General features: G+C 39.7%; 1 protein-coding gene across 4 annotated transcripts in view; it reads left to right on the top strand.

Moving 5' to 3' along the window:
* The window catches only part of LOC135583461 (nuclear pore complex protein NUP160-like), a 41,608-nt gene that overhangs the window by 11,988 nt on the left and 17,027 nt on the right, over window positions 1–12,593 (top strand). For all 4 annotated transcript variants that reach the window (XR_010501419.1, XM_065168845.1, XM_065168846.1 and 1 more), the window contains exons 8-13: window positions 529–626; window positions 3,955–4,075; window positions 5,678–5,860; window positions 5,949–6,141; window positions 6,230–6,795; window positions 7,646–7,808. Coding sequence is in view for 3 of the 4 variants with exons in the window: in XM_065168845.1 (XP_065024917.1) it covers window positions 529–626; window positions 3,955–4,075; window positions 5,678–5,860; window positions 5,949–6,141; window positions 6,230–6,795; window positions 7,646–7,808 (1,324 nt within the window). In the remaining variant the exon portion in view is untranslated. The remainder of the gene's footprint in view (window positions 1–528; window positions 627–3,954; window positions 4,076–5,677; window positions 5,861–5,948; window positions 6,142–6,229; window positions 6,796–7,645; window positions 7,809–12,593) is intronic.

Below are 12,593 nucleotides of genomic sequence, written 5' to 3'. Positions count from 1 at the left end.
TCTTGTTGTTTGAAAGTTCTCTTGTACAGTACAAACTTATTTCAGTACTCTGGATATCACAAGCATGTCTTCCATACATGAGTGTTTGATGTCTCTTCTGAAGTAAAGTAAGTCGCCCATGTGGTGTCAAAACAAGATTTAGATGGGCCAATGCTCCTAAAAAACTTGAAGTTGCTTTAAATGGACGATCTTGCTGTTGCCTTTTGCTACTGTTTCTCACATTTGAAGTTCAGTTCCTCCTGTTCTTTTGACAGTCCTGCTAGAACAGTGTTAATGTTACCTTTGTTTTGTTTGCTTTGAGCATCAAATCTCCTATCAACTGGCACAAGATCACAAATAATTTCTTCTAGTTGGTTTAAATTATGATGACTCACACTTTTGTTTGGTCATTTCATTCAGGACAGATGCTTCTAATCTGTAAATTTTGTGTTTAGAGATATTTCTTTTATTCTTTTGATATAAATATTTTAGATTCCATTCCTTTTTTTTATTGTCAATATAATGAGGATGTTGCTCCATACTTCTCAGGGAAAGCTCATTGATTTGAAATTCGAATATGACAAGATTTGGATATTGAAAGGAGATGGGTCGATGCTATATGATCTGTCTCAGACTGATTTTAATATGTAAGTATAATTCTGTTTCTGTTCCTTTCTGTACTTTCCATTTATCATTGTGACTCTTACTGAATGTATGAAGTACCTCTATGACTTTCGACACTTAATTGCTCCTTGTTTGCATAAATAGTGATGTATCATGGTACTCTCTGTGTTGTTACAGTCTCTGCTAGTTCCTGTTTTTAATAAATTGACCATACTGGTAGGTACAAATTGTCTTTTACTGGTATAATGGCTGATTGTTATGCAAACTGGGCAATTTTGTCCTGTACAATCTCGAATTGATCTTACAACCAGGTAAGCTGACTTACCACATTGTAAGCTGACCAGTACCAAGCTGTACCGAGCAATTATGTACCTTCCTTTTAAAATAATATCTTCCTCTTCTTCTCTTCTTCTTTGGCTGCTTTTGCTTCTCCTCCATATCTCTTCAATGCACTGCAGCCTCCGACCCACTGTTTTCACTCCTCTGCTGCACGTCCGTGCTGCTGCTTTCCTTCACCACAGAGTACTGCTCCTCTGTTGCTGCTGTCTTTCTTTGCCTCCACCTCTGTGTCCTCTTTTCACTTGTATTGGTTTATCAACTCTCTCTACATTGTACTGTTCAGGTATTGCATTGGTTTTGCCACCAACTGATATTTATATGAAATTGAGATTTTAATCCTTGATTCATTGTATGATTAATCAACTGAGTAAAGAGTAAACCTAAAAGTAAGGTTTTCACTTATGAATGGCAAGGGGTGAATGCTTTGTACTGTACATTGTTGCATGTCCTGTACAATGTTTAATCTTGCAGACGATTTCAAAATGCCCATTTATGTGTAGCCTTGTACATAACTGTCATAACAAGCAAATTACAAAACATTCTACCTCTGTTATGCTTCATTCTTGCCACACCAAACAGCATCCTTTGCTATGTGGACTGTTGGTATATATTTCGTTAATAGAACCTAAGGATCTCCATAATCAAGATGTCTAATAAATTAATCAGGATTATATCATGATATTTGACTACATCAATTATGTCAATCTTGTCTCTTAATGCCATTTAGTGGATGATGAGAAGAACTCTACGAAACAAATCTTTCTTATGTATATTATGTATTAGATTTGATATAAAGCAAATTAGTTATATTTATTTTGTATATTTATCAAGGTCTTCAATTTTGAATAATATTGCTTGGTACGGGCGGTACATACCGGTCCGTCAGTAGATCGGTATACGGACCGCCCGGTATATATATATATATACCGAACGATATATCGCTCGGTATATAGTATCGTACCGTACCGAGCGAATGTCGAAACTCCGGTACGATACGATATTTTAATCCTTGATATTTATCATGTTTTGCATTACCAGTCCATACTGATGTATCGACCAGCTGTTGGTATGGTACGTATCGAACTATATCAAGCATATCGACAGATGGTATATTGGAGTGTACCGATATACTGCTCATACCAGTCCTCTGTCGGACCGATACATACTGCCTGTACTGTGCGATACGCTTCGGTACGTTAAACTTTGATATTTATTTTTGGTATTATGAGTTCTTGTGAGCCATTGTCAAAGAAGTTCATGGTGAGGCATATGTCAAAAAGGGTGGTCTTTTTTGTTGAAGGGTTATATACAAATTTATAAAAAAATAAGAAAAATCAATTTTAAAATTAACCTAACTAACGTCAACGCCTTGTAATGGTGGGAAAAGATCTCTTGTGAGGATTTGCCTATATTAATAAGAGTTCATCTTATTTGAGGGAGACTAGTTCCTCCAATCATGTAGGATAGCTAAATTAGCATTTATAAATGCAATAAAATGAATTTAACCAACTCATATACCGAGGAGGGAGCAACAAGTTTGGAACTTATGGCGAAGAGGGCTTGCGGGATAAGAATTTTCTTTTCTGAAAATCTCATAAGTCCACAAAATTGTGGCTGGAAGATTGTTTGATTAGTTCTTGATTTAAGAAATTAAAATGTCTGTATAATTTTCTTTTTTTGTACTTTGACATCTGTGGAAAAAGGGGAAGAATTATAATTAAGGATATGACTCTGAGTGAAAAATTGTCTTTGACATCTTTTCCTTTTGGTGGTGGTGTAATATATTGTCCATTCATGAGACAAGCCTAGTGTGAGACTGGGGCCCCTAGGCATGGTGCCAATTAGCAAATGATTCGAAATAGGATGCTTCATCATCATGACAGAAATTTTTTTGATATTTTGTTATGTAAAAATGCTTTATTTGGCTATAAAGTTTGCTGATTATAAACCACCAGTATCTTCATCATTTCCATATTTCTTAATTGTTTTTCTTAAATAGCAAAAAGAAATGATCATTCGGATATTAGACAAAAAAGGTCTTAACAATGGTTTCATATAATTACTCCTATGCTTGCATTTTGCTTTTGTTAAAGTCAATTGTGCTGCTTGGCATGGGATGGAACAAGCTGAATGTTGCAATGTCATGATATAGGTTTTTTCCCTGGCTATATGTTTATCCTATTCATTTTCTAATTTGTCTAGATATGCATATATTCACTATTGTCATAGGCATGCTTTGAAGTCCCTGCCTTTTGGGATGATGCAGTATTTAAATTGAGTGCATAACTTCACCCTTTGATGATAAGTCTCTAATGACATCATCATCATGATTCTTTTATGAACCCTAAAGAACTGGAATAACACTATGAAAAAAATGACCAAGTCTATAAACTTTTCTCTAATTATTGAACATCAACAATGACAACATTCATGAGCACAAGGACCCACAAGAAGCATCTGCAGGCACCAAATGAAATAACATAAAAGATATTGATAAAACTCTCTTAGGCACCACATTAGATAGAACAACTTCTAGTCTGTGAAACCCTTTTCTCTTAGAGGGGGCATTTGGGACTTGTAATAGAGTATCATGTGTGGGGTTGTACAATTGTCATCTTGTCAGTCACCATTAGTTCTCACTGAGGTAGTTATTTGGGATATGTTTTTTTTGTGATTGTTGCTCACTATCTTTATATCCTTGCTTAGTCTCTTTCAGTTTTTTTTTATTTGTAATTTAATTGCAAGGTTCGTCGTACCATAACGTACTGCTCGGTATGGACAATAAGTACTGGTTTGACAAGGGACTGATACAAGTGGTATATCGGTCTGTCCCCATATACCATGTGTTAGTACGCTTGGTATGACTTGGTACAACTTGGTACGTATCATACCGACATCTGGTTGGTATACTGGTACGGACCGATAAGGCAAACCATGCTTAGTAGTACTACCATTTATCCTTGGCATACAAAATTTTATTGAGCATTTTCATTGAAACTCATTTGGCTACAGGAAACATACAGTTGCATATGGTTTGCAAGAGGACTTTGTAGCTGACCAGCTATTTCAAAGTTCTGAACATGCTTTAGATGATTTGATGTGGACTGACCATTCCATATTTTCTTCAGTGAAGGTATTCAATTCTTCTATGTCCAACTTACTCCTGATTGGTGGCACTTTCCTTTCATTATTTATATGAGTAGCTCAATTCTGTATGTTAATTTGAATTTTTATCATCGTCGTCTAAGCCTTTTCTCAGTAATTTGATTCAGCTAAAGGGAACTTGTAATTCAAGTAGGTTCCATGGAAGACTACTTGTACTTTTATGGGAAGCGATAGCTTGACACCAATCCTCTTAAACTTGGCACCAAGCTCATGGCCAACAGAAATTTAGATGGAAGAGTAATAGATTGCAGCATTAAATACAACTAGGCTGATTAAAGATTTAATGGGACTTTCTGACTGCCCATTTATTCGAACAGTTATCTGAACTTCTTAATACAATGTGGAAGTTGACCAAAAACAGTTAATTTTTAGATTCTTAGGAAGTCAGTTGTAACTTCCCAAAAAATCTTTCATCTTTTTCTTTTCCACTGTGATTTTTGTTCGCTTATTGCTCGTATGTTTATCAAATACAATGTAGATGTAGTTAACATAATATGATGGTACCCCACTTAACTAAAAAGTAACCTTTAGATGCTCTGAGTCTCGCCCATTTATCAGTTTATGCAATTTTACTGATCTCCAACTGTATACCATGTGTACTTATAGGTGCTGAAATTGCTTGTCATGGAAGCATGAAGTTGTCTTTTTCTGCCTCATTTTGAAACACTTATGAAAGCCCAACCATTCTGGGATTTTGTAGTTTGTAACTTTTTAGATTTATCCTTGATGGCCTAATGAGGTTGGCAATTTTTCTTTTGGCAAATAATAGCGGCATACAATCTAGTACTTGGCTGTTATCATTATAGCATTAATTTCTTAGAAATTGACTTGTGTTATTACTCAAATCACTGTTTAATGAACAAAAGTGTCACCCTCCACTTAATACTCTTATTTGAATATTGCATAATGCATATTGCTAGCACATAGTAACTAAATTTAAAGATTTATCACTAGTGTAACAATACATGTACTTTTTTTATTTCCTTAGTAATGGCATCTATTTTATATTTCTGCATATCACATCCTTTGGGGAGATTGGTAAGCATATGCCTTTTGATAATCCAGTGATGGCTGGAAAAGGGTGTAATTGTCAAGATAGCCCAGATCTTATGTTGAAGCTTGTGGAGCTTGATACTGAGTGGCATATAGTAGTGCAAAAGTGGGATATGGAGAACATGACACTGGCCTTACAGATTCTTCTAGGAAATTTAAAACCAGTTAGAACAATGGGCCAATTTCTCTCACGTTTTTCTCTTTACAAATAAACCTCTGAATCATTGTATCATCTTATACACCCAACCTTCTCAATCTTCTTTTGTGTCTATTTGAATATGATGATGATGACATTGAAATTGCTTTGTTGGTTGCATATTGTAAATTCATAGGTCATTCACATAAAGAGTTGCTTCTTACTCCTGATATGGTTCTCTATGGTTCTTGTTTTAGTACTTCTCTTGGATTATTGCCTTAATTTTATTTTCTTCATACATGATTTTTTCGTGTCTATTTTCATATTTATTTCAGAGATTTACTCTTCTGCAATCTTGAGAGCCTTACTTTTTTTCTCCAGGATCAAGCTGCCTATTTGGTCTCATCCTTGTATTTGCGGAGATTGCTCCAACCTGGTGTTTATCAATCTACTGCTCTGCGTGCCACTTTATTGGAGCACAAGAAATACATATCTGATTATGAGTTTCAATCTCTTACAATGGATGGGTTGAAAAAGGAGATATTTGCAATAATAGAAGGCGAGGTGATGCTGTAATACTTTTCTAAGATAAGTTATTCATGCTGCAATACTTTTTTCTAATCAATTACTCTCCCCTACCTTTTTGCCTCAGGGGGCTGCCACAAATTCAACGACAACTGTTTGTTACTGGAGGTCTTTCTGCACTCACTTCCTACGCCACTGGTGTCAGAACAGTACACCATATGGGTTCTTTGTTGATTCTTCACAGAATGTAGTTGGTTTAATCAGGAAAAACTCAGTTTCTTTATTTCGTTCTTTGGAAGGGATTGAACAACTTATTTATGGTTGGTTATAATGCATTTGGTAGCTTCTGTTTATTGGATTTGTTAGAAATTCTGCTATGACTTATTTTGTTTGGCTATCGTCTTTCAGGCTTTTCTGATGAATTTAATTACATGAAAAGCTCTGGGATGAGTTTGCAAGATAATGGCATTGATCCTGAAGTGCTATTTGAAGTGCTTAGATGCATGAGTCATATAAGCCACCAGTTGGGCCCAGCTGCTAGTGCATTATATTATGAATCTCTCATTAATCCTAGTATCTCATCAGAAGATATTATGTCTCAGTTATTAAAGATACTGGAAGCTGGATACTGTCCTTCGGTGATATCTCTTATACAACAAATTGGAGTTGATGCTGCCTGGGAGAAGAAACAAACAGCTCACAGAAGCCAGAGGAAGTTTGCTGTTGATATATTGGTGTCCCTTAATTTATTGTGCTCTAAAGCTACTAATTGGCTAGTAGTTTTAGACACCATAGAGAAGTTCCTGACATATCTGAACCCACATAGAAGTGTCCAAGAAATTGATTCCAAATGCATGTGCAATATCAACTCTATCTTATTGGTCCAGGCCACTTCACAAGTTGCAAGAATGATGTTTGAGGCAGCTTTTGATTTGCTGCTACTGCTTGGCTATCTGGTGAACATCAGTGGGCAGGTATAACTGTTCATTCTGAATTATTTTATTAATTAATTAATCAAAAGTTGAAATTTGTTGTTATGTCATCATCATACGCGGCATGATGACTATGAAAATATACTATTATGTTCATGCTTATTCGCTTGCTATTGACTTTGATCATGCTCGTCTTAAACACTGCAAAGGGCTGTTGACTTCATTTTTAATCTCTAGCATGATATTAGGCAAGATTGTAGAAGTTTAGGCCAAAGCAAAATCGATTTGTTCTATATTCCCAAAAGCTCAGTATCTATGAAGCTCCTGAAGACTTGGAAAGTCTTTAACATTGATGGATGACAAGGATTTAAATATCAGTCAATTGGTCGGCAACTTACTAGAGTGGTACCAGCGTACTGGACAATATATCTACCTATACTGCTCAGTCCCATTGATATAATAATGATAAGGGTTTAAAATGAATAGTATTATACCGGTATCGAGCTATACATATTGATGCTGTTATATTGGTCTGAGTGGTACGTATTGGTTGGTACGTACATGTCCAACCTATATAATTAGATACTGGTAATTTGGTAGACCTACTATGCTTTCACATCCATTATAGTTTCATGGGTGCATTGCCTTCCATCATAAGGAATCATGCATGTATCGTGTAACATGCTTCATTGTTTTGAGCTATAAAACTCACACCTTATCGGTTAACAATGACTCTGTTGTTCAACGTGGCTATGTTGTGCTTCTTTAGATGGTATTCTATAGAGAGATGCACAATGAAGTGAGTTTTTCACATGACTTGGATGGTGGAAACTCACAGAAGTATATTTTGTATTAGTTACCTTAATGATATTTGCTAACCTTTTTTGTGCAGGTAAATCTGTTGCAGACGGACATAGTTCGCATAAAGGTCAGATTAATTCCAACAATCTATGAAGTAATTACAAAGTGGCTTATTATCCATTTTATGGGAACTACACCAACTACTCGGCCAACTATAGAGGATTTTAGTTCTCGCCTTTCTTTACTGCATATAGGTAATTTTGTGCTCCTTATGCACCCAATAATTATTTAGGTGATTCCCCAACTAGATTTTATAACTCAAGATGCATGCATCTAGTAATTCTTTGACGTGAAATTTGGTATGTAAATGCACAACTAAATTATCAAAATCTGCTTGATAAATCAACCAAAAGAACTAAAAGTATCCTGGATGATTAGAGGTAATTCTTATTAATTGGTGGTGTACTTTGTGAAACCTACTTGCTTATTTTGAAGAAGAAAATCATCATGTACCTGCTTTTCCTAATTGATGCACACCTATAATTCATGGTATCTTGCTATCTGAAAGCTCATTTTTAAAAATTAGCATAGGGTTATATCAAGGAACACTATATCGTGTCAGGTGTTTCTTTCATTGTGTGGGCCTCTATGTACCGAACTATTGATCGGTGTCGGCGTACCATGTGTCGGTACATCAATACATATCATTCTTTTAAAAAATAGCCAAAAAATGATTAAGAATAAAAAAAAAACCTTTTTTAGGATTTATCTCCTAATTTATTGGTATATGAATTATATCTAGATAATGATAAAGTGTATCTAAGACATAAATGAATAGAAAATCTAGGTTATAAGGAGGCAAAATTGAATTCATCTTTTTGATTAGGAACTTAAGTCACTAATCTCAAACTTGATTACCACCGTTGAATATTAACTTTAATCATACGTGAGAGTGTGAGAAAGAATGAGAAAGAGAGCGAGGGTGAAAGTGAGTGAAAGAGGGGGCAGAGAGGGGATCGAAATCCCTAAAACTTGATTTCCACCATTGATTATTAACTTTAATCATACGTGAGAGTGTGAGAAAGAATGAGAAAGAGAGCGAGGGTGAAAGTGAGTGAAAGAGGGGGCAGAGAGGGGATCGAAATCCCTAAAAGAGGCCCCAACGACCAATTTGACTCGTTATGGTTTTGTAGCGGTTCGAGACTGGCTTGGTATAGGTGGTATATCGGTCGATATGATCGAGACTTGTTTACTCATCCTCTTCTCCTCTCTCCTCTTCCACCACTACCTCCCCTCCCTCTGCCTCCCTCCCTCTTCTTCCTTTCTCTTCCTCCTTCCCCTTCGTTTTATTCCTTTTCCTCCATCGTTTCCTCTTCTTCGTCCTCCTCTTCCCCACCATCGCCCCTTCCTCTTCTCCTTTTTCTTCCTCTCTGAAGCATTAGTATGTACCGATGTATCATTTATTGGTACACTGATACTTTTTGGTAAGTATTAGTTCGACCAGGTCATCAAAATGGGTCTAGTAACCGAAATGATGATTCTTGCCAATGTTTGATGTACTGCTCAAAATGGTACCATATGAGGTGGTATGTATCGGTTTGTCAGTTGATTGGTATGTGGACCAACTCATTTCAGATGGTACACAAAAAACTAACTTGGTACTGGTGATATACTAGTTGATACTATGGTGAGCATTCAATGTTAAATGGGTCGGAGGATGCCGCCTAAAACGAGGGTGGTCCACGTACAATTCATGCTCAAACTGGTTTGTTCTTTTGTACATGTGCGGACAAAATGACGATCCTTGTCAAGTAGAACGATTCAAGATTAACCTGATCTTTTAATTGTTTAAGATATATCTTCTTAAGTGATTAATTAATAAGAATATTAAGCCTTCATTGCCTGAATGATCTTGTCTCCCATCTTAACACTTCGGTGGCTGTTGGCCTACCCCAAAAAAGCACCAGACACTTCGGAAGTGGGTGTATTGTGTAATTCTTATGTGGATTGCCACTCATGAAAACCGGAGAAAGAAAAAAGTGATGAAAAGACTCTCGTTTATGCAAGGGTGGGCATCATTTTTCTTGGTTGTTACCATAAGTATGGGTCTGCATAATGTGGATGGGCTTGTGCATCCTAAACAAAGGTAGTATGCAAAGTTTGACTTATCAGTCCGAGTCAGTGTGCCAACTTGTCACGAACGGTCGTCGCGCACTCGCAACAACTCTGTTCAACGAACCATTCGTCGCTCTCATCTACATGTACAGTTACTTGGCAGCCTGTTTTGCCTTGGTTTTGAGTCATTTTGCTTGTAAAAATGTAAGTTCGAACAAGCTGCAGCGTTACAAAGCGACCGCTCACCGAACCGAGCAAAACAACCAAAAACAGCTCCGTTTTCGTGTGCCGCGGTGTAACGGACAAACTTCTAAACAAGATGTTGGATGTAATGCTTATGTCTGTCCGTTGTCTTTTGGCATGTTCATGCCTTGTACAGCAGGTAGAGGGGCGGCCGAAGGCTAAATAGTCCCATGTTAGTTGGGTTGGTGGCCTCTTTAGGCTTGTAAATAAAGGTTGTGTCATGTGGACACGTGCGAGAGCTTTTCGGTCTGTAATGGACCATTTTACCCTTTGTTGTGCCACTGTTCAGAACTTGTAAAGTCTGTTTGTAATTTGCATTGTCTATGAAGTGTTTTTCGGACATGTTTGCTTGTGGATCCCGATTGAGGCGTTCTCTTTAACCCGTTCTCTCTTTTGTTGGTCCTAAGGGACAATGGGAGGCTTCGGGGAGGCTGACCTTTGCGGACGGACGCGCGAGGGTGCCGCACGCCTTAGGCAAAACCAGCTAAGGTCGTGACATTATGGTATCAGAGCAGGACAAGCACTCATAGAAACACTTGACATGCAAATGTGGGGGACCTAGCGGGGCTGCGTTGAGGGCAGTCAGCACGCACGACCGTTTGAGGGAAAACGGGCATGGAGATGTAGGGAAAAGAGTCGCTCAGAGGAGCGGACACCTAACATTGGCATTCTGAGGAATGACCAACCCTTCACGCAAGAGGCACCACGAGAACAGGCAAGCTTGGAAGAATGCGGAGCGCACAAAGGTTGGGATGGCTGAGTTTGAGCTACGGCTCAACGTTGACAACTATACTTGATGGTGCTCTAGGCAAGCGAGGCGCTTGGCAAAAATGAGACCATGCAAGGTGGAATGAGTTGCTCAACGACCAAAAGAGTTATGCAAAGCTCACAGAGGTGAGGGGAATTGCTAACTCGAAGAATTTGGTACTCATGCATGGGCTTGTATGCGGACGATGGAATGTTCGTGGCCATCCCAAGGCGACCGAAACTCGGCGCCATGGAGCATTGAAACTTTCTCTTCGGCATGTGAAGGATACGTCCGTCGGAGGCTGAAGTGTGCAACGAGTTCAGCATGTTGCTAGGCCTTGAGGGGTGCAGCGGGGGCTGTATTGACATGAAGTCGCAATCTAGCAAGTGCATTTGCAGGAGGCAGAACAGGGCACAGTTTGTTCAGCAGATCGGAGTAGTTCAAGGGGATGGTGGTCTCCGAAACGAAGAGAGATGTTGCTCCAACGGGGTAGTTATCCAGGAGGGATAAGTCCCGGCTCTCCAGAGGGAGAATCATGTGAGACGGACCTCACATGTTGAGGAGGAGTACCTCAACAAACAACAACTCCACGAAGCTCGGTGGACTGAGCAAGCGGTGAGGAGTTGCCGCATGATCTCGCTCGAGAGAATGCATTGGTGGATGCATTGCGAGATCAAGTGGGGGAGCGACCTAAAGCAACTTATGAAGGTACACTTGGAGTCGATGTGGAGATCGGACTCAAGGGAGGGCTGAACCGTGGAATGGTGGACGCGAGGGCCACCATCGACTCAATGCAAAAACGAGGAGCGGAGCAACTTGGGTGTAACTTGGCGAAGTACCCAAGCCGCATGAAGGGAGCCAGCATAGAAGTTGGAACATGGAGCAGAGGCACAGTGCTTTCCTTAGACAGAGGTCAAGGACATGAACTCTTGCCGAGGCAAGAGTAGGATCATGTTGTTCCATGGGTCCTTTCTGACGGAGCGGACTCATCTTACATGGTGCCAAAGACGAAGGGAGCTTCGTGGCACATGCACCTTAACTCGAAGAAGCATTTGATGGAGGAACTAAGGCGACTCAATTTGCAGAGGCGAAGTTGGGTTCAGAAGGGCCTTAGCACGGGGCAAGAGGACGCATAGGCGGGTACTCTTGAAGAATATGCCACAGTGTTGCCATTTGAGTTGCTATGAAGGAAGCAGTGCGCAGCGGAGATTGTGCTGGTAGGGGCAGAGGCCCAGGATCCAGACAATGGTGCACAGATTACAGTGAAGTCGGTGGACTTCGAGAGCTACTAGGCGACGGACTGTCCTAGAGCGGTGCTTCATCTAGGTGTGACCCAGGAGTGGGTGGATGAAGGTCGATTGCCAGAGGAGCGAACAAAATCGAAGGTGGAAGGGACCCTGCGATGTATTGGCAGAGGCCACACATGGAGGGTTCACAATTCGAGTTTATTCCACAAGGATCAGAATGCAATGGAGATGTCACCAGGAGGCGACATGGTGCAGCGGATCGTGGTGGAACAGTTCGTGGCAATGCGATGCACACAATCTGTCCCGTGAGGGATGAGATCATATGGAGGTATGATCGGGAGCTACTGGGAGCTCCGCTTTAGTGAACAACACGACGGCAAGAAGGGCTATGGATTCAAGGAGTGAAGGCCATGGTACCGCAGAGGCGGGTCTTCCGGGCGTGCACCGAATTTTGCATCGGATGAAAACCTTGGTCATCAGCATATGGGGGCTGGGTTCCACCAAGGGAAAAGTTCGAATGCAAGTACCAGTGAGTTCCATGGGAGGGACTTGATCATGCAGAGGTATGATCGAAGCAGCTGGAGAGTTGGACTTCTCCAGAGCTCATATTCGCTTAAGGGAGCCCGACAAGTTAGAGGACAAGGTCGAGTAAGCGAACGTTGCTACCAAGGAAGCTAAGGAGAACA

This window comes from Musa acuminata, chromosome BXJ3-9 (assembly GCF_036884655.1).
Source record: "Musa acuminata AAA Group cultivar baxijiao chromosome BXJ3-9, Cavendish_Baxijiao_AAA, whole genome shotgun sequence".
NCBI lineage: Eukaryota > Viridiplantae > Streptophyta > Magnoliopsida > Zingiberales > Musaceae > Musa > Musa acuminata.
The sequence above is the reverse complement of the archived record's forward strand: the minus strand, read 5'-3'. Positions and strand labels throughout refer to the sequence as shown.